At 42.9% G+C, this 21,670-nt stretch overlaps 1 protein-coding gene across 1 annotated transcript in view; it reads right to left on the minus strand.

Moving 5' to 3' along the window:
- The window catches only part of LOC143988073 (dynein axonemal heavy chain 5-like), a 310,868-nt gene that overhangs the window by 213,522 nt on the left and 75,676 nt on the right, over positions 1-21,670 (minus strand). Inside the window, exons 23-27 of the mRNA XM_077487337.1 lie at positions 15,401-15,605; positions 12,561-12,781; positions 9,825-10,003; positions 5,453-5,566; positions 5,189-5,364 (exon numbers count right to left, since the gene is read on the minus strand). Coding sequence (XP_077343463.1) covers positions 5,189-5,364; positions 5,453-5,566; positions 9,825-10,003; positions 12,561-12,781; positions 15,401-15,605 — 895 coding nt within the window. The remainder of the gene's footprint in view (positions 1-5,188; positions 5,365-5,452; positions 5,567-9,824; positions 10,004-12,560; positions 12,782-15,400; positions 15,606-21,670) is intronic.

The following is a 21,670-nucleotide window of genomic DNA, read 5'->3' on the forward strand; positions in this document are numbered from 1 at the left end:
CCAATAAAATCAAAATTTGTCATAAATTTAAGCCAAAATGTATTCTGCTACATGTCTTTGGTAAAAATTCCGTTAAGTGTATAATAATTGGTTTGTGTGATCACGGACATATGTACGCAAATGATCATGTACATATGTGTGCAGGTGATCACGTACATATGTGTGCAGATAATCATTGGGACATGTGATTTTAGTGGGACATATGTGGGGGACATGTTTTTATTATTAGGGACATGTGTTTTTATTATTTGGGGACATGTATGTTTTGGGGACATATGTGGGGACTGTGTTTACACTGTGTTGTGTGTTTACACTAGACTGATGATCAGTGAGTAAAAAGCTGTAAAAAACAGCTCATACTCACTGATCATCAGCCGGCTGCAGCGTTCTGCTCTCCTGCTCTCCTCTCCTCAGCGATGATTTCCGTGTGAGGAGAGGAGAGCCGATTGCCTAGCAACCGGCTGTTTGTTTACATCACAGGACGGCCGTGCTTGGACACGGCCATCATGTGATCAGGAGGGCCAATCACAGAGCCCTCCTGCCGATCTGAGATGTGCCGTGTCCGGGTGACACAAGCACATCGGGATCGCACCGCTGCGCGGGCACGTGCGCGCGCGATCCCGCTACTTCTGAAGGACGTTCCTGAACGTCCTATCAAAGTAGACGGCTCCCACCCGGCCGTATATATGCATTGGCCGGGTGGGAAGTGGTTAAGCACACAGATGCAGTGCAGCCCTATGAGAGCCGGCTCGACGGAGGACACTGCATGCTTGTCTGCCAGCCCTCCTCCTCCCCTGTCATACACAGATGATGAAAGGTCTTTCTGGGAGATATGCTGATTGCCCGTCCAGCACACTGGATGGAGCCCAGGCCAACATGGATGAGTGTGCGGCCTACAGCTTGGTCATGGTGAGTGAGAGGACCCCATCCCCCACACACCATTACATACCCCTCCATCTCCCCCTGGGTACAGGGACCCCTTCTCACCTGGGGGCAGTAACTTCATCTGCCCTGGAGAAAAGGACCTCATCTCTTCTGGGGATGGGGACCCCATCCTGCCTAGGGACAGTCCCCTAATGGGGCACCTAAAAAAATTGAATAATAAAAAACTACTGTGGTGGAACTACAGGGCTCACAAAGGTCATACCTGTGACCATGCCCTGGAGTTCCACCGCAGGACTCGGAGTGAAGGGTCCTGGCTGGGGTTCAGGGGGGGCCTTCATGGTTTCTTGCATCGGGGCCCTGAAGGTTCTAGTTACGCCACTGGTCCTGAGGACATGAGTTGAGAACCACTGCCTTAGATTATAGGAAGTATGTTAACGCTTGATTAAAATATAAGTTGAATCCATTCATAACCAGGCTTATATGGAATGAAGCAAAGCTGAGATAATACGTTATCACAGGATCACTCCAAAAATGTGAGTCATCATGAGTCATGAGGAGTATGTCTGTGTACCACATTCTTCTGGGCCAATTTGGTACAATGAGAATCACCCAGACTCTTTATTCCTCTATCTTGTGCAGCAGTCAATGGGAGATTTCCATTTGAGGGAAGGCATAAACCAGTTGGATTTAAGCCCAAGGAATCATTAGTGCATCTACTTTGAAGGATAAAGGATACCTGGTCTTGTCTGCAAATTTGCTCAGCTTGTTGTTAAACCTGGAGAACAGTATGTTCATATTTGTTTTTCCCCACCTTTATCAGAAAATTTGAAAGAACTGGGTGCTGAGACCACTCCCCTGGGTTGACAACTTAGAAAGTCCACTCCCGAAATGTGGACTTCCAAGAGAGATGAAATGTAAGTTTTTGCCAATGAGAGTATTAGACTTATTTGTTTCAGGACTTCTAGGCTTATGGTGCCCCCTTGATGATTTATGTAGGACACTGCTGTGGCACTGTTCAATTGTACTTTGACTGGGTGACCTTGTAGAAGGGAGGTTCAATGTTGTAGAGACAGTCTGATGGCTATCAGTATTAGAATGTTGATGGGTAGTTGTTACTTCCGACATCTATCATTACCAAGTTTTAAGTCTTGTAATAGAAAGACTTTCCCAATTCCAGGGCGGGACTGGGAAGCCACCATGTCAGGGAGATTTTGCTTGATTAGAAAAAAGTGTTGGGCAATCCAAGGATTGGCACTGCTTGCTACATGTCTTTAGAATGTTTGATTAAAGGGATCTGGAGTGAAATTGGGCAAAATGAACTGCCTCAAAGGAGGCCAGCATGAGACCCTTAACCTTTACGCAGAAGCAAATTGAGGGGTGTTGTGGTGACCTGAGTGTCAGAGAGCTATACCTTTGGGAGAATCTTCTCTTGTTTCAGTGTCTAAGAATAAACCCAGGAACTCCAGGCAGTGTGAGGGCTAAAGTTCAATATTGGGTGGATGCCCCCACTGGTTTAAGAATCGTGAACTGGTTTGAACAGAAACCTTAAAACCATTAATCTGAAGAAACTGGTACCGCCACTCCTTGTGCCTGAAGTTAGCACAAGGGGTCGTCAAATCTGTCTTTTTTTTCATCTGAAATCGATAGATTGGAAGGTAAAAAATGAATAAGCGGCAGGGATTGGAACTCTATTTTGTACCCCTTTGGAATGATAGATTGGACCCAGAAATCCATGATGTCTTGGATCTTGCCTGGCCTGAGGAGTGGGGCTGTCCCTTCGCTGTGAGGAGGGCTTCTGAGAAGGCTTGATGGGCAAAGCCTTGTGACAAAAGAAAATCGTAAAGCCTTGGTTTTGAGGCTGATGCCTGGGAAGAATGGAAAGACCCCTTGCTTTGAGTAGAGGTAGAAACCTTTGTAGTAGGAGACATAGGATTTTTTCTTGTAGGATAGCAGTACCTTGCCCTCAATAACTTCTGTCAAGGGATTCCTCAAAGAGACTTTCACAATCAAATGGAATGCCTAGAAGATATTTCTTACAAGCATGTTAAGCAGATCCAGCTATTGGTCACAAAATCCTGTGCATGTGCACAGAGATAAGATTCATGAAACTTGTCAAATTACAATTTCAAGAGCATCAACACAAGACAACAAGGTTGAAGGAATCAGCTGTAATCGTAAAATGAGAGCAGGGTCTTCAAAGACAAGTTCTTGGTCTCTGTTAATGTGTCTTGACCAGTTAGCAAAAGCCTGGAAAATAGTCACGGCAGCAGCTGCAGGGCTGGGTGTGCTAGAGCAAGTAAGCCTTTTAAAAGGGCTTCAAAATGCCTATCAACAGAATTTTTAAAGGAACAGACATCCTCTGAGTTTGTCTTCTATTGCAAACTGAAGTGAGAGGATCCTGGAATAGACCAGGATCTTCCCTGTTGCAGGATCTAATCCTGGAAACTGCCTTCTGCACTGCTTTACTGAATAGGGCAAAGTGGGAACTAGTTCAACCAGAGGAGTAAATGACTGCTTATGTAGAAAAGCTGCATGTTTTTCTTTTTCTTAAGAAAATACTCATACATTTTGTGGTCTGCTGTATCTTATGTATAAATTCAAAAAGCTCTTAATCTATGTCGAAGAACCTTCCGCCACGTTTATATAGTCCTCATGTATATACTGTATGTAACAACTGTACAGGGGAAAATTAAACCTAATGCAAGCTTTTTCTTCAAGGCTTGTTTCAAATTTTGGAGCAGTGGGTGGTTCTATTGGCGTCCTACAACCTGACATTCTTCGATCCGAAAATTAAAGGAGCCAGATGGATAGTTCTCAGCCAAAACAGTGACTGTGGCTAATCGCCTCCTCTCCTGTACCGCAAGTGCATTGTACATAGTTGCAGAGCAGTTGTGGCATGACCCTGTCCGCTTGTATAGGATGCAATCGGTGGTGAAACTGGCCATCAAATGCAACAACGTTTTTCATTTTTGATGTGGCAGCAAAGCATCAGGTCCCCAGCATGTGTACAGCCCAGAGTGGCTTCATGCCCTTTGGGTGTGGAGTTGGGTGGGTGGTAAGCTCGCATCTCAACTATCTGCTTTTATCATCACCTGGTCACTCATGTGAATGAGCCTTAAAAGAGATACTTGTGAAGGAAGCTGATATAAAGGATAAAAAGGACAATCAGCGCGCACACACAAAAAAGGACAAAAAATTGCAAGCTGAACACCTAAAGGAGTAAATCACAACACCTCAATAGTATAACACAAATTCAAAAAATGGTGCAGCTCAAGTAAAGTCCATATACTATATAATCAAATATTTGTACAGAGAGAAAAAAGATGAGGCCACCACGTGACGAAGGCGATCTTCTAAAACCAAAATCAGAGTGACAAATCCTTCCACCAGAGTACTCTTACCAAATCTGATGGACCACTGAAAAATCAAATGGTCAAATAGGCTTAATCCCAGACACAGGATAAGCAGATCGAGCAGCACCAATCCATGGATAGGGACAGGATGAAATCAGGTAAATATCTCCAGCAGCATGGAATCTGATGAGCCACTAATGATCAGATGCACTAATAATGGTCATGGGGTAAGATTTGCTGTATGCATCCAATAGCGCCAATCCAGCAAGCAGAATGCATGCAACACAGGTCACTCTAGCAGTAACCAAGCCTCCAGCGGAACATGGTAGTACTGGGCCACGTGCAGACAATCCCAGATCCCACAGCAAATCGAATTAGAGTGATCTGTTTGCATGCATTCTGCTTGCTGGATTGGCGCTATTAGATACGCACAGCAGATCTCACCCCATGAGCATTATTAGTGCATCTGATCATTAGTGGCTCATCGGATTCCATGCTTCTGGAAATATTTACCTGATTTCATCCTGTCCCTATCCGTGGATTGGTGCTGCTGGATCAATTTACCCTGTGTCTGGGATTAAGCCTATTTAACCATTTGATTTTTCAGTGGTCCATCAGATTCGGTAAGAGTACTCTGTATTGGTGGAAGGATTTGTCACTCTGATTTTGGCTTTAGAAGACCGCCAACATCATGTGGTGGCCTCATCTTTTTTCTCTCTGTACAAATATTTGATTATATAGTATATGGACTTTACTTGCGCTGCATCACTTTTTGAATTTGTGTTGTGAAGGAAGCTGCCTAATTTTTGAAGATCACAGTAGTGCAATAATTGCCCTTGATTTTCAAGTACATGCTGTGCTCTCTCCTATCCAAACTGGCATTCCAATGCTTCGGCCATGATATGGTAAAATAAAGTTGATTTAATTGACCAGTATGACATATTAGTTACCTTAAATGCTCATACATGACTTCTATAGGCCGATACACTTCATCTATTTTATTTTCCATGTCCTGCAGATCTTCTAGAAGTGTTAAGATGGAGTTTAACTGCTCCAGGCTTTCCACTGGAGTGGTGAGCTGCTGCCATACTGTCTCTCTGTATTGAATGGCGTGGTGAAGTTCATCCTGAAAGATATTTAGAAAATAATGCTACTGACTATGTTTACGGTCATTACAAGAAAAACAGAAATAATATTTTATAAGGAGTGTGTACCTTAACACGCTGATGTAATATTGTTGCATAATGCGACTTCCAGCTTCCTGCAAATCCTTTTAATGTATCCTTCATCAAAGAGTAATCAAGACAAATACAGCCTAATTCCATAACCTATTAAACAAAGCAAAAATACTTCATACCCATACGGTAGTAAAATGTGGTAGTTGCATGCCTATACATACAGGCATATGTCTGAGCAAAAGATTTAAGGGTCTCAAACCAAAGTATCAATATTTGTATGAAACAGGATATGTTTTATCAAATTATATATACAAATATTCTGTTTAAGCCTGGGTTCACACTAGTGAGAATTGGATGTGGATTTCTCTGAATCCAATACGCACAGCAGGACATTGTGACCGGCTCTCTATGGAGCCGGTTCACATATCTCCGCTGCAGCTCCGGAGGGAATTGCACAGGAGCCCTGTGTGTCTTTTGGTCCATTTCAGGTCCGTTCAGCCAAAAATTCAGGCTGAAATCGGACCCAAAAAGGTGAACGAGGACGCACCAGACTCCTGCTGTGAGATGCTACGTGCTCATATGTGAACCCAGCGTAAAGCAAGCAAGCATAAAACAATATAGATTTTCATTTCAATTTAACTTTTTTTTTAATTTTTAAATTGGTATTAAATTAAGATTTGTGGTTATAGAAAAGATTGGCCCATTGGGGTACAGGTATTAGAATAAGTGTTATTTTAAACACGAGAAAATACAGGCCAAATGTGAAATTAAAACGGTGATCTACACACCCCACAACAAACTAGACATATATAGCAGATGCTTGCAGTCATTGGTCACATGCTAAGCCATTTATTTTCCATTATGTAGTCAGAAAATTACAGTGTAAATCTAATTTATTACTTTGTTCAGCACTCTACTTACGTGTGCCTTTTATTTTTTTACTTATGTTTTTTTTCAGAAGGACAGACCTTATGGGAACTAAAATAAAGATGTATCCGTAGCAATTATTCAGCTTCCAGTCACATTTCTTAGCTTAAAGAAATGAAACCAAACTTCTAAGTGGTTGCTATGAGCAACACAATACTTTTCCTTTTCCAGTTTTTAAATATAATTCATCACCCCATCATTTTAGTCTTGAGCAACCATATCTATATACTGTATAATAGGCAACATTTATGAACGCTACCAATCACTCTTTTACTTAATTATTTTCAGATACAGGCACTTTAAATATTGCATCTAGAATTGTTTCAGACCTGCCAAATTCCATTACCTCCTCTAGGAACCTTGCTAGTATTGAAAGCCCTGTGGTTTTTACCCAATTTATGAGTGGTCAACTGTTGTTGCCTTTCATCAATGACTGTGTGCATGAGAGATGTACTCTACAAATTACTTATTGCTCTATGGTTCTGCTGTGTTTACTAAGTTCAGAGTGCAGTAAACCTCAGAGTACTTGGGGACCATATGCATGAGACCTAACAATTATTCAGTATTCTGTTGATGGTAAAATGTTGTGATTTGTAGCCTTGCTTTCACCTTTCCAATAATATAGAGCAGACATATGCAATTAGCGGACCTCCAGCTGTTGCAGAACTACAAATCCCATGAGGCATAGCAAGACTCTGACAGTCACAAGCATGACACCCAGAGGCAGAGGAATGATGGAACTTGTAGTTTTGCAACAGCTGAAGGTCCGCTAATTGCAGATCCCTGATATAGAGGAATTTGTTGTGTACCACAAGAGGGACTTGCTATTAGAATTGGAAACTCCCACTGAACACTGCAGTCAGGCAGTGTATACAGTAATACATATAGGGTTTCCTTTACTTTTTCTTTTAACTGCAACGTGCTACAGAAAGGGTTAAAATACACTGTGCTGTCGACACATAGCAGAGTTCTATTGCTGATCTTTTACCCAAGACAGCAGCCCACATTTCCAGCAGCACTGATGCAGAGCCCCAAATGTATTTATGTACAGTGCCTCAAAAAAGTATTCATACCCCTTCACATTTTCCACATTTTGTCACGTCACAACCAAAAAAGTAAATGTATTTTATTGGGATTTTATGTGATAGACCAACACAAAGTGGTGCATAATTGTGAAGTGGAAGGAAAATGATAAATGGTTTTCAACATTCTTTACAAAAAACAAAAATATGTGAAAAGTATGGCATACATTTGTATTCAGGGCCCCCCCCCCCCAAGTCCATACTTTGTAGAACCACCTTTCATTGCACCATTCTGCTTTGCAAAATATCTAAAAACTCAAGTCTTTTGCAGCCTCTAACAGGTTTTCTTCTAAGATTGCCCTGTATTTGGATCCATCCCTCTTCCCTTAAACTCTGACCAGCTTTCCTGTCCCTGTTGAAGAAAAGTATGATGATGCTGCTGCCACCACCATGTTCAGGGTGGGGATGGTGTGTTCAGGGTGATGTGCAGTGTTAGTTTCCTGCCACACATAGAGTTTTGCTTTTGGACCAAAAAGTTAAATTTTGGTCTCATATGACCAGAGCACTTTCTTCCACATGTTTGCTGTATCCCCCGCATGGCTTCTTGCAAACTACAAATGGGACTTCTTATGGCTTTCTTTCAACAATGGATTTCTTCTTGCCACTCTTCCATAAAGGCCAGAAATGTGGAGTGAACGACTAATAGTTGTCCTGTGGACAGATTCACGATTAATGCTCTCCTTGCCTGGCCTGTCAGTTTAGGTGGACAGCCATGTCTTGGTAGGTTTGCAGTTCCAACATGACAAAATGTGGAAAATTTCAAGGGGTATGAATATTTTTTCAAGGCACTGTATATGCAGTCTGAATAAATTACAGCAGCCATTCTCAACCAGGGCTCCTCCAGAGGTTACTAGGGATTAGGGATGAGCTCGGTGTTCGACTCGAACATAGGCCGTTCATCTGTGCGGCGAATTCAGAACTTTGTGGACTGTTCACACCAAATTCGTGTGGCACCGAACAGCCCACAATGCACTACGCCTTCGCAGTGCATTGCTGGCTCATGATTGGCCAAGCATGCACTGTGACCCCGCATGCTTGGCCAATCACAGCGCCGGCAGCGAGGAGAGCCATAATTGGCCACAGGCATGATGCCTGTGGCCAATTATAGCTCAGGGGGTTTAGTACACACCCCACACTATATAAGGCTGCCAGCGCGGCAGCCTTGTGTAGTGTGTTCTGGCGTGCAGGGAAAGAGCTAGATAGGCAGGGACAGTGGGTTCTTTTCTCAGGCATCTTAAAGTTAAAGTGGGTGTTGTGTGCCTCCAGCACAGTATACACCTGTATCTACCCTTTATTGCTGTTTTTCTCTAATTAAGGCATCTGCAGGAGTTAGTGGGTGTTGTGTGCCTCCAGCACAGTATACACCTGTATCTAACCTTTATTGCTGGTGTTCTATAATTAAGGCATCTGCAGGAGTTAGTGGGTGTTGTGTGCCTCCAGCACAGCACAGTATACACCTGTATCTACCCTTTATTGCTGGTGTTCTCTAATACAGGCATCAGCAGGAGTTAAAGTGGGTGTTGTGTGCCTCCAGCACAGTATACACCTGAAGATACCACTTATTGCTGGTGTTGGCTGTTGCATATCTTGCATATTAGCCTTTAAAATTAGCACTTTTGATTTCAAACTTTCGAGTCCCATAGACTTTAATAAGGTTCTAAAGTTTGAATGAATTTTAGGTCCGTTCAAAGGTTCTGGTGCGAACCGAACCGGGGGTGTTCGGCTTATCCCTACTAGGGATATCTTAATCTGTGGCTAAGTGACCTCCCATCAGATGGTGCCTTCATAGTTCCAGTTTTATCCCCACTTGCCAAAATCAGTAGTATGACACCAATGATCATTTTAGCTGTCTGTAAGGGTGGCTTTCTAACCAGCACTGTAAGGCGGGACAATCATTCTTTCCACTGACCACCAAATGTATGGGGGGATTTCCTAATAACCCACTAATGACCAATTTCCTAACCACGGGTTCCTTGAGACCTGGAAATAATTTCCTTTGTAGTAAAAAGGTTGAGAAAGGCTGCTTTACAGTTAGAAGTAATGAGGGATTAATAGGGCTTTAACAGGGTTTTAATATTGCTAACAACTCTTTGATTTGAGACTAGCTGGGGCAGTGAGTGAGCATATTGTTGCAAAAATGTAGTCCTGCAAAATGTCAACAGCACTAAAGTTTCCCTTCTGAAATAAAAATGTACTAATTGATTTTCTCACAATCCTTTGGCAGTTTTACAAAGTATAAACATGGGTTGGATTGAAAATGACTCATTTTGTTATTCAGCTCCTGTAGCTGACAAAATATGTAAAAAAGAAAAGCCCCTCATTTACTAGTAACATCAAGAAATATTAGGGCAGACTTATCTGAGATGGGTGAGATATGATTGGTTATATAATGTCCTTACCTCAGGATAACCTTTAATTTTTTCTTCAATATCTAAAAGTCGTTTCACTTCCCTGTGAATGATAGCAAGGCATGGATTGCCTATTAAAAACTCCTCACTCTGTTTGTACATGTTATCCGCCCACAGGAAGTCATAACAGCTTAGGCTGAAAAGGTGCTTCTTTACCACTGGGTGAATATCTATAATAAAATGACAGTTAATTATTATATACAAATATATTTTACTAAACAATGTACAAGTTACTGTAATTGGTTTAGGGCTGCCCAGTAACATAGGTTGAATTAAAGGGGTTGTAAAGGTTAGTTTTTTATTTTCTAAATTGGTTCCTTTAAGCTAGTGCATTGTTGGTTCACTTACCTTTTCCTTTGATTTCCCTTCTAAATGTTTTTTTTCTTTGTCTGAATTTCTCACTTCCTGTTTCTCCTCAGTAAACTTCACACCATCATCTCAGCGGTGTTTAGTCAGCCTGAACAGCTTACGGAGGAGGAACAGGAAGTGAGAAATTCAGACAAAGGAAACAAAGAAAAAAAACATTTAGAACGGAAATCGAAGGAAAAGGTAAGTGAACCAAGAATGCACTAGCTTAAAGGAACCTATTTAGAAAATAAAAAACAAACCTTTACAACCCCTTTAAATAGATTTTTTTTGTGACACACAGAACATGGAGTCTAGTGGATTGTGCCAGCCCTGTACTAGTACCTAGTACTTTTGGATGTTCCTACCCACCTTTCTGCTCCAGCACCTGCTATTACATTCACCTTAACATAAAAAAAATTCAACATGGAAAGTTGGACACCCTTATAATGGCCACAGCAGGTGTGCAGACCCAGGAACTCGGCCTACTATAAATCTCCAGCACCTACAGTGGTGTGAAAAAGTGTTTGCCCCCTTCCTCATTTCCTGTTCCTTTGCATGTTTGTCACACTTAAGTGTTTCGGAACATCAAACCAATTTAAACAATAGTCAAGGACAACACAAGTAAACACAAAATGCAATTTGTAAATGAAGGTGTTTATTATTAAAGGTGAAAAAAAATCCAAACCATCATGGCCCTGTGTGAAAAAGTGATTGCCCCCTAAACCTAATAACTGGTTGGGTCACCCTTAGCAGCAACAACTGCAACCAAGCGTTTGCGATAACGTGCAATGAGGCTTTTACAGCGTCCTGGAGGAATTTTGGCCCACTCATCTTTGCAGAATTGTCCTAATTCAGTTACATTAGAGGGTTTTCGAGCATGAACGGCCTTTTTAAGGTCATACCACAACATCTCAATAGGATTCAGGTCAGGACTTTGGCTATTCCACTCCAAAGTCTTCATTTTGTTTTTCTTCAGCCATTCGGTGGTGGACTTGCTGGTGTGTTTAGGATCATTGTCCTGCTGCAGAACCCAAGTTCGTTTCAGCTTGAGTACACGAACAGATGGTCGGACATTCTCCTTCAGGATCTCTTGGTAGACAGCAGAATTCATAGTTCCTTTTATCACGGAAAGTCTTCCAGGTCCTGAAGCAGCAAAACAGCCCCAGACCATCACACTACCACCACCATATTTTACTGTTGGTATAATGTTCTTTTTATGAAATGCAGTGTTCCTTCTACGCCAGATATACTTGGACACACACCTTCCAAAGAGTTCCACTTTTGTCTCATCGGTCCACAGAATGTTGTCCCAAAAGTCTTGGGGATCATCAAGATGTGTTGTGGAGAAATTGAGACGAGCTTTGATGTTCTTTTTGCTCAGCAGTGGTTTTCTCCTTGGAACTCTGCCATGCAGGCCATTTTTGCCCAGTCTTTTCCTGATGGTGGAGGCATGAACGCTGACCTTAACTGAGGCAAGTGAGGCCTGCAGTTCCTTGGACGTTGTTGTGGGGTCTTTTGTGACCTCTTGGATGAGTCGTCGCTGCGCTCTTGGGGTAATTTTGGGCGGCCGGCCACTCCTGGGAAGGTTCACCACTGTTCCATGTCTTCGCCATTTGTGGATAATGGCTCTCACTGTGGTTCGCTGGATTCCCAAAGCTTTGGAAATGGCTTTATAACCCTTTCCAGACTGATAGATCTCAATTACTTTCTTTCTCAATTGTTCCTGAATTTCTTTGGGTCTCGGCATGATGTGTAGCTTTTAAGGATCTTCTGGTGGACCTTACTGTGTCAAGCAGCTCCTATTTAAGTGATGCCTTGATTGTGAACAGGTGTGGCAATAATCAGGCCTGGGTGTGGCTATAGAAATTGAACTCAGGTGTGGACAACCACAGTTATAGTATGTTTTAACAAGGGGGCAATCACTTTTTCACACAGTGCCATGATGGTTTGGATTTTTTTTTCACCTTTAATAATAAACACCTTCATTTACAAATTGCATTTTGTGTTTACTTGTGTTGTCCTTGACTATTGTTTAAATTGGTTTGATGTTCCGAAACACTTAAGTGTGACAAACATGCAAAGGAACAGGAAATGAGGAGGGGGGCAAACACTTTTTCACACCACTGTATAATAATCAAAAATATATAAAATTGTTGTCTCAACCTTTTTCTCAATGGAAAGTTGGACACCCTCATAATGGCCATAGTAGGTGTGCAGACCCAGGAACTCAACTTACTATAACTGTCCAGATCTACCATAATCTGAAATAGTATTTTGTTGGACTTGGTTTAATATTATATTATGTATTTACTTTCGTACAATATACTTTTATATACAAATGTAAAAATAAAATATTAATAGAAAACGGTTTTTATATACCTCTCATTGTTGTCTCAACCTTTCTCACAATGTGTTGCAGCTTGTTGTTTGCAGCTATGGACACATTAAAAGCTTGCCCCTTCCTTTCTCCAGACCACCAGCTCAAAGAATCACTGATGTTTATAATGGAAAGAACAACTTGCTTGATGGTGTCCTGGGCAACATCCATAGTGGGATCTATAAGGATGTGTGGAATTTTAAAGATAAGAGAAAGCCTAAACCTGCAGAGGGGGAAAATAAAAGCTGAGGTGAGGTTTACGGAATGCATCAGATAAAGGTGACAACTTTTAGAGACACGTGCCTATATGTATTGCCATTTTGAAATCCACCATTACCAGTAATAATTACTATTATTGTGAACTTCTACTGGGTAAAATGTGTAATATCAGCAGCAGTTACAGATATTAGCACCCTCAGGTCATAGACCATGTTGCTGGACCTCCAATGTTTTAGTAAAAACTAAGGGAAAGTGTCTGCATCCCAAATGGAAAGTGTGCCAAGCTTTGTCAAGAGACAGCAGATAGACTAACTGGAAACCAGAGGTTTCTTGTACAAAGCTTTGAATCTCAGCCTGCAACATGTTAACTCAAAACTCCACAGCAGATCATGACGCAAGATGTCAAATCATGAATAATTAAAGGACATCATTGACTCAGCACTCATGGGTATAATGTACTTCCAGCATCCGTGGGGATTGTCTTGTTTATTAGCAGAAGCAGTAAAATATGATATTTCAAAAGCATCATGAGCATGACCACAAGCCATACGTGTTACACTCAGCCCTAATACATACTGTATATGGGATTACCACCATAGTACTTTATTATTCAGGTTTTCCCAAGACAGCAAAATATAAATCTCTATGTTCTTAGTTTGAATAAAAGGCAGAAATCACAAACCATATTCAATATTGTTATGTTAGAGATTATACATTTGTATAATGACAGGGTATATGCATCTTGTATATGAATAGATTCTGTCAGGAACTTCTGCGCTCCTGCTCCATCATAGCTGCTGGTTCCAGCATCTTGGTTTTGGCTATGGCATTCTCCTCCTTGTCTGTCTGTTCACCTGCAAGGTGATTGATTGTCGCCAGACTCTAGGTGGAAACCAAACCTGACATAAGCCAGCCAAGCTTGCAGTCTCATGCTTGTGATAGTGTGTGTAATAACTGATCAAGCTGCCTGTTTGTCTGCCCTGCTAGATTGGATTTCCCAGTTTATGACCCCGGATCAAATATTTACGACTATTCTCCGAACTCCACTTGCCTTTTACCTGGACTGTCATTGAACCACTCTGCCTGTCTGCCAACCACAGGTACCAGTTTGCACCTGCCCTGGTAGCCAGGCACTATAGCATTATGTATAAGACCTGAGGGCCACCAAGTGCCGGTAGGGCCTTATGGAAAAGGGGGCTGCTAGAGATGGAGAACACAGCAGTCAGCTATAGTGTCTGTCCTCCTGCATTGGGGGTAAGTTTGACAGTCTTCAGTGGCATTGCTAGGAGGTGGCTTTTGGGGCTATAGCCCCGAATCTGGGACCCACAGCCCCAAGTCTCTGCAGGGGTTCACAAGGGGAGAGGAGGCTCGCTGGGGACCCTGATGTAAGTGGGGGGCTCTCTGGAAACCCTGATGCAAGTGGGGGGCTCTCTGGGGACCTTGATGCAAGCAGGAGGCTCTCTGGGGACCCTGATGTAAGGGGGGACTCTCTGGGGACCCTGATGTAAGGGGGGGCGGGCTCTCTGGGGATACACACACATATTACTGTATATACATGTGTATGCCCGCCCAAGCGTATGACTTCCTTTACTACGCTGCTATGGGCTATAGCCCCAGATCCTTTGTAGACCTAGCAATGTCCCTGACAGTCTTCTCTGCCTTTGCTATGTCTTATTTGTATTTATTTTTTAAATCCACTTAAATGCATTTTTTTATTAATGCTATCACTTTTAAAAACATTTTACCTATGCTGAATTTCTGTGACAGGGCAGTAGAGCAAGTAATTTACTAAGTAATATTAATTACCTATATAATGGGTAGTTGAGAATCTTTCAGTTTTGCCCTGATTGGAAGGCGATGAATCTTGCCCCTTGTGACTATTTGTGGACTAGTCCACCTACCTAGTGTTTCCCATCAAAACTGACTGCAGATAGGGCTAGAGTCTAGCCGCTAGACCATACTACTACATGCTTTACTACACTCCATACCCTTCTAGAGGGATCCCTAGCTCTCCTCTATGCTTGCTTTTGTGTGTCATTATTCCAGTATGTTTATCCGATTTATCATGCTGGAACATTTATGCTTTTATGTGCACCACATTTCAATTCGAATATATATACTGAAGACGTAAAAGGTGATGAATCCATGGAGAACCCATTATTTTTAGCAATGACATGATGGGACAAATGTAGCTTTAATCTTAAGAGACATGGGGGTTGATTTACTAAAGACAAATAGACTGTGCACTTTGCAAGTGCAGTTGCTCCATAGCTTAGTAAGCTAAACTTTGCAAAGAATAACAAATCACATACAAGTAAAATAAAAAATAAAATAAAAAAACAGCATTTTTTTCTTGCACATATTTGGCTGATGAATGTCAGCTGAGCTTCGCCTCATTTACTAAGTCCTGGAGAATCTGCACTTGCAGAGTGCAACTACACTTGAAAAGTGAACAGTCCATTTGCCTTTAGTAAACCCAACCCCTTGGTTTAATCTTTGCACTCAGCATAATGCTCCACTGGCATAGCTGCTGAAATACAACTCATACCAGGAAATCTTTTTTTTTTTTTTTACAGAATTACAAATACAGTATATGTACAGCAAATGTATGAAAACGCATTACCTCAGTTTATGTGTCTGAATTTTAGATCCCAGAAGAACCTTAAATTTAATTTTTTTCTGAGGATTAAATCCATCTAATGCTTGATCAAATACTTCAAGTTCAGTCATGAAAGATTCTATGTCACAACCTAAAAGTTGTGCTAGGATGACCAATGAATGCAGTATACAGGTGGACACAGCTTCATACAACTGCTCGCTGAGCGATTCTGGAAATAAAAGATGCAACCAATTAAAACATGTTCACATTTACAAAGCCTCTTAACTGAATTTAGTGTACTTTGTTCAGCTGTTCAACTAAACTTGTGGTCAGCCTCACCAGATACAATGAATCCAAAATGCAGAAACAATTTACAAAAACAAGATGTACTGTACACTGTTAGTTCTTAAAAAAAACATCTTACAAAGTAAACATTACACAAGCATTATTACACAAAACATTATAAAAGGGCCATCTATTGAAAAGGAACCTAACAAAAGAGTACTCTCTATGGCAGGGATATGCAATTAGCGGACCTCCAGCTGTTGCAGAACTACAATTCCCATGAGGCATAGCAAGACTCTGACAGCCACAAGCATGACACCCAGGGGCAGAGGCATGATGGGACTTGTAGTTTTGTAACAGCTGGAGGTCCGCTAATTGCATATCCCTGCTCTATGGGTTCCCCTCTATAACTTTTCTGGAAACAACCCAAAATGTGGGATCTTCTTTTACTTTTGCTTTCAATGATAATGGTAAACAGTACAAATAAAGAGGGTGAATCTCCCTACCGGGGGCACAGACAGCAATATAAACTGACAAGTGCTCTTATCCCACTACACTCTATTCAAAATGAAAAAATAAAATGTTGCCTTTAGTTATACTTTAAGGCTGACCCCATTGGACTGTGGCCAACTTGTTTGTTTGTTCCATGTGGGTAGCTCCATCGACTGGCACCTGAAACCACAGATATGGGTGGCTTGTGAGCTTTGAGTGGCAGTTCCCTTTGGTATGTATTATGGGAAGCCTTTTCAAACATGGCAAAAAAGAAATACCAAAAACAGTTGAGTATGAAAACATTACTATAAGTAGAAAGTAAATTCAGTTAGAATGGGACATCTGATGATTTCTCAATGTTTAAAGTGACCCTGTCACCACTTCTAAACACACTCTAAGCCTTTCTGGCTGCCTTGTGTTTAGAAGCGGCTTTGTGGGAACAGGGTCACTTTAATGACGAATAAACTTAGCGCCACAAGCCACAACATGCACTCAAAATATAAATGCACATTAGTATAGCAGGATTTATATCAAAGCATCATTCAAAAGTTCACTAAAACTCACACTTTACAGTGTTTGTTACCCCAATATTTCATATTCCTGATATGTGCCTGCTGAACCATGTACTTTTGTGAAAATGTACCCTGTTCTCTTTGTATTGCTTCCTTTGTGTGTTCCTACTTTGTGTGTTCCTGGTGTTTCTGCCAGTCCCTCTCCTTTCCTGTTAAAAACTGACCACACTAAGCAGAAGAGCACACCATTGTCAGCTCTCTAGCTATGTTGGGAACTCTCCTTCACCCTATAGCGCAGACTTGTCCAGACACGCCTCCCCTGCACAGCCTTTCACTGGGAAGTTAAATGTACTGCTGCTTCTCCTCCCCCTAGTTCTTATGCAGCGGAGAACAGAGGGAATGTGATCACTTATAAAAAAAAAAATTATAAATGACTTTTCTCCCTTTTTTATATCGAGACATGAATTTTTTGCCTTTCATTTCTATTTTAAACTGAATAGATTGTTTTACAAGGTGATCATTTACATTTATCATATTAAGACACATTACAACAATGGAAGGTAATGCACTCTATATGTGCATTACTATTCATCCCAAATAGCATTCTATGTACATGGGTATTAAAACAGGTAAAGGTGTGATGGAGGTATGATGGAGGCTCTTTGGCCCCAGGGGCGTACCTAGAGCATTTGGCACCCGGGGCGGATCCTCTATCTGGCACCCCCCCACCATAAAATGTAAAAACACCCACCGTGTCCCCTGCATACCTCTGCATCCTTCAATATCTTTTTGTCACTACTGTGTACCCCCCCCCCCTCTCCACAACTGCACCTCTGGACCCCTTTAAATTACACAGCACCCTGCACCTCTGGGCCCCTTTACATTACACAGGACCTTGCACCTAAGGACCTCTTTACATTACACAGCCCCCTGCACCTCTGGACCCCTTTACATTACACAGCAGCCTACACCTCTGGACCCCTTTACATTACACAGCTCTTGTACCTCTGGACCCCTTTACATAACATAGCACCCTGAACCTCCTGACCCCTTTACATTACACAGCCCTTGTACCTATGGATCCCTTTACATTACACAGCACCCTGAACCTCTGGACCCCTTTACATTACACAGCCCTTGTACCTCTGGACCCCTTTACATTACACAGCACCCTGCACCTCTGCACCCCTTTACATTACACAGCCCCTCACAGCTCTGGACCCTCTGCATGTTACACAGATCCCCTACAGTGCAGACCCCCCTCCCTACCATACAGACCCCCATCTACAGTGTAGACCCCCCTACAGTACAGAATCCTCCCCTACAGTACAGACCCCTCCACAGCACCCTGCACCTCTGGACCCCTTTACATTACACAGGACCTTGCACCTAAGGACCTCTTTACATTACACAGCCCCCTGCACCTCTGGACCCCTTTACATTACACAGCAGCCTGCACCTCTGGACCCCTTTACATTACTCAGCTCTTGTACCTCTGGACCCCTTTACATAACATAGCACCCTGAACCTCCTGACCCCTTTACATTACACAGCCCTTGTACCTATGGATCCCTTTACATTACACAGCACCCTGAACCTCTGGACCCCTTTACATTACACAGCCCTTGTACCTCTGGACCCCTTTACATTACACAGCCCTTGTACCTCTGGACCCCTTTACATTACACAGCACCCCACCGGGTCCCGGATCACTGAGCCGGCAGATGTCACTCCACTCGGGTGCTGCTCGCACCCCCCCCCTGCAATGCCGCCCACTGCCAGTGCCTCGGGCTCTCTCTGTGTGGGCTGCGAACCCGAGGCACGGCGCTGTCTGACACTTCAGTTGCGGGGGGGGCGCTGGCCTGACACCCCCCCGGTGTGTGGCACCCGGGGCGGCACGCCCCCCGCCCCCCCCACTTAGTACGCCCCTGGCAGGACCCCCCTACAGTGCAGGACCCCCCCTACAGTGCAGACCCCCTACAGTGCAGGACCCCCCCTACAGTGCAGACCCCCTACAGTGCAGGACCCACCACAGTAAAGAACCCCCCTACAGTGCACAGCCTCCCCTAAGGACCCATAGTGTACCTGGAGCCCAAGGCAGCGGCATTGCAGGGTGGAGGTGCGAGCAGCACCCGAGTGGAGTGTCACCTGTCGGCTCAGTGATCCGGGACCCGGCGCAATAATCCCCTTCTCTCTGTGGTCACGTGACTCACGTCGCGCCGTTCTGATCAGTCTCGGGCAGCGGCTGTCACTCACAGCCGAGCAGAGTGAAGCCGCCTCCCCCTCCTTGTCTACACAGTGCTGTGCATGGAGGAGGGGGAGGCAGCTTCACTCTGCTCGGGTGTGAGTGACAGCCGCTGCCCGAGACTGATCAGAACGGCCGCGCGACGCGACCACAGAGAGAAGGGGAGCCGGGTCCCGGATCACTGAGCCGGCAGATGTCACTCCACTCGGGTGCTGCTCGCACCCCCCCCTGCAATGCCGCCCACTGCCAGTGCCTCGGGCTCGCTCTGTGTGGGCTGCGAACCCGAGGCACGGCGCTGTCTGACACTTCAGTTGCGGGGGGGGTGCTGGCCTGACACCCCCCGGTGTGTGGCACCCGGGGCGGCACGCCCCCCCGCCCCCCCGCTTTGTACGCCCCTGTTTGGCCCCACTCCGGGGGGGGGTGTCGGTCGGGACCCTGCCGGTGGCCTGGGGCGTTGTGCCCCATTACAGGTACCAACAGCTGTTGGGGGTGTGGGCCTTGTGCAAGGTCTCCGGGGTAGGTCCCCCTCCATGTTGTAACTTGTGACGGTATAACCCTATTCCCCCTTCCTCCTCCCAATGTTTTTCCAGTTGTATGGTTACTGTTTTTCTTTTTCGGCCCCGATCTCACTCAGGTGTTGTACAATGTTAGATCTCTTTCTCAAGATTAGTTACGTAACACCCATGATAAAGATACATTGTCGACTTTATTGTGCATTGTATGTTTTTGTACGTTTTACGAAAATAAAATAAAGATTATATATAAAAAAAAAACAGGTAAAGGTGTGAATAGGCCCTAAAAGGTAAAATATGTTAAATATGTGTATATTCTTGTGTGTGCAACTTACTTAGATGAGTATGTGTGTCTTGCATTGATGATTTAATTTTTTTTTTGCTAATTTTGCAGAGAATAGTAACTGAGACACCTTAGGGAAAAAGCAATTAGATTAGGTTATCCAGTGACTGATATTTTCTATGTTTAAGCCACCACCGGAGATTTCAGCAGCATGCATCCTACAGACATCTGCACAGTATAAACACAAATGGTAGTTCCGGGACACCATTTGAATTCAAGGACGTGGTGCCCTGGGGACAGGTGGATTGTGCTTGCATGTTCATCTACTATGTTAAGTCTATGGCCATCTTATGCTATGGTGTCCTATTGTAAGAAAATTATATAACATTGCTTACCAGTTAAAATCAAGCTGTATTCCCAGCAGATATTAAAAGTAAAAAAAAAAAAAAAACACCATTTACTACAGAAACATATTGATGAAAAAATATCTTGAATGCAAATAGTGTAAATACCTGAATCTGTGATGATATCAGCCTAATTTAACCTCTCTATAGTATTGTTCAGACTGAAAGTAAAGCTGGCTATAGCTAGTTAGTTATTCTCTTTTTGTTCAGTCAGCACGCTGACTGATCAGCAACAGTTATGGAGGTTGTCCTTTCTATGGGTGTTACTAGGACCCAATACCTGAGGCAAACTTTGTGGGTTTGTTGCTGGGTGCACTGGTTCTGGTGACAACCAATTGACATGCTGGCACTGCTAATAGGAGTGATCTCCTGCCAAAAAGTGCCTAAATATTTCCAGTGTTGTTTTCAGAACATTTCTCCATTGACCACCCAATGTAAAGGGAAATTACTATAGTCACCAACTGTGTGACGGGCACTTCTTCAATGACCACGATGTAAGGGGGCACTACACCACCAATACCAAATGTAAGGGTGCATGTCTCTTTTGATCACCAGTGTAAAAGTGAGACTACTCCATGGATCACCAATGTAAGTGGCCACTTGTCTACTGACCACCAAATGTAGGGGGGCATGTCTCCATTGACCATCAATGTAAGAGTGAAATTTCTACATGGATCACCAATTTAAGTGGTCACTTCTCCACTGACCACCAAATGTAAAGGGGTACTACTCCACTATACCAACTGACTACTCTGCACTGGGAATACTCCTGCCCACTGTTTGCTGTGCTGTAAATGATATACTCCTAACTGCTGGACTTTGCAAGTTGTCCTGTATATTAAATATTTCTGACGAAAGAGTTAGTTGTTCATTTACTGGTTGTTAAGTAAGCCTTAAATTTCTCCATTAAAACAGGCTTTGACAAAAGAGTTGATTTTTCAAACGCAAATAGGCTGTGCACTTTGTGAGTGCAGTTGCTTCAGAGTTTAGAAAATGAGGTAAAGTGTCACTTTACAAAGAATACCCATTCACATGCAAGGAAAATCTAAAAACCTGCATTTTTGCTTGCAATGGATGAAGGACGTCAGCAGAGCTTCTGCTCATTTACTAAGCTCTAGGGAAAATGAGGGCAATTGCACTTGCAACGTGCACCGTCTATTTCTATTTGCCTTCAGTAAATCAACCCCAAAGCTCTATGTCTATATTCTGTGAGCAGAAAAGCATACATATATTCTTTGCACAAACTGTGTATTTAATACTGAAAGCCTCTATTTCTCATAAATGCGTATGGCTCAATTTTTAAAAGACATCTCGTCCTGCACCATTCAGAAGCTAGCGGTATTTAAAATCTCTGTTTATTTATTTTAACATAAGATGTTAATAGATGTTAAAACGCTGTATGGAGGATAATGCTCATACTGTATATTTATATAGCAAATAATGAAATAATATTATTATTAAGTTCACCACACATTCGCTGCACATTTACCCCAAATGTTCCCACCGCACAGTAAGCATTCACTTATATTACATTTACCGCATTATAAATATGATGAAAGTT

The sequence above is a fragment of the Lithobates pipiens genome, unplaced genomic scaffold, assembly GCF_037356315.1.
Source record: "Lithobates pipiens isolate NorthernLeopardFrog02 unplaced genomic scaffold, aLitPip1_a1.2 Scaffold_18, whole genome shotgun sequence".
Classification (NCBI taxonomy): Eukaryota; Metazoa; Chordata; class Amphibia; order Anura; family Ranidae; genus Lithobates; species Lithobates pipiens.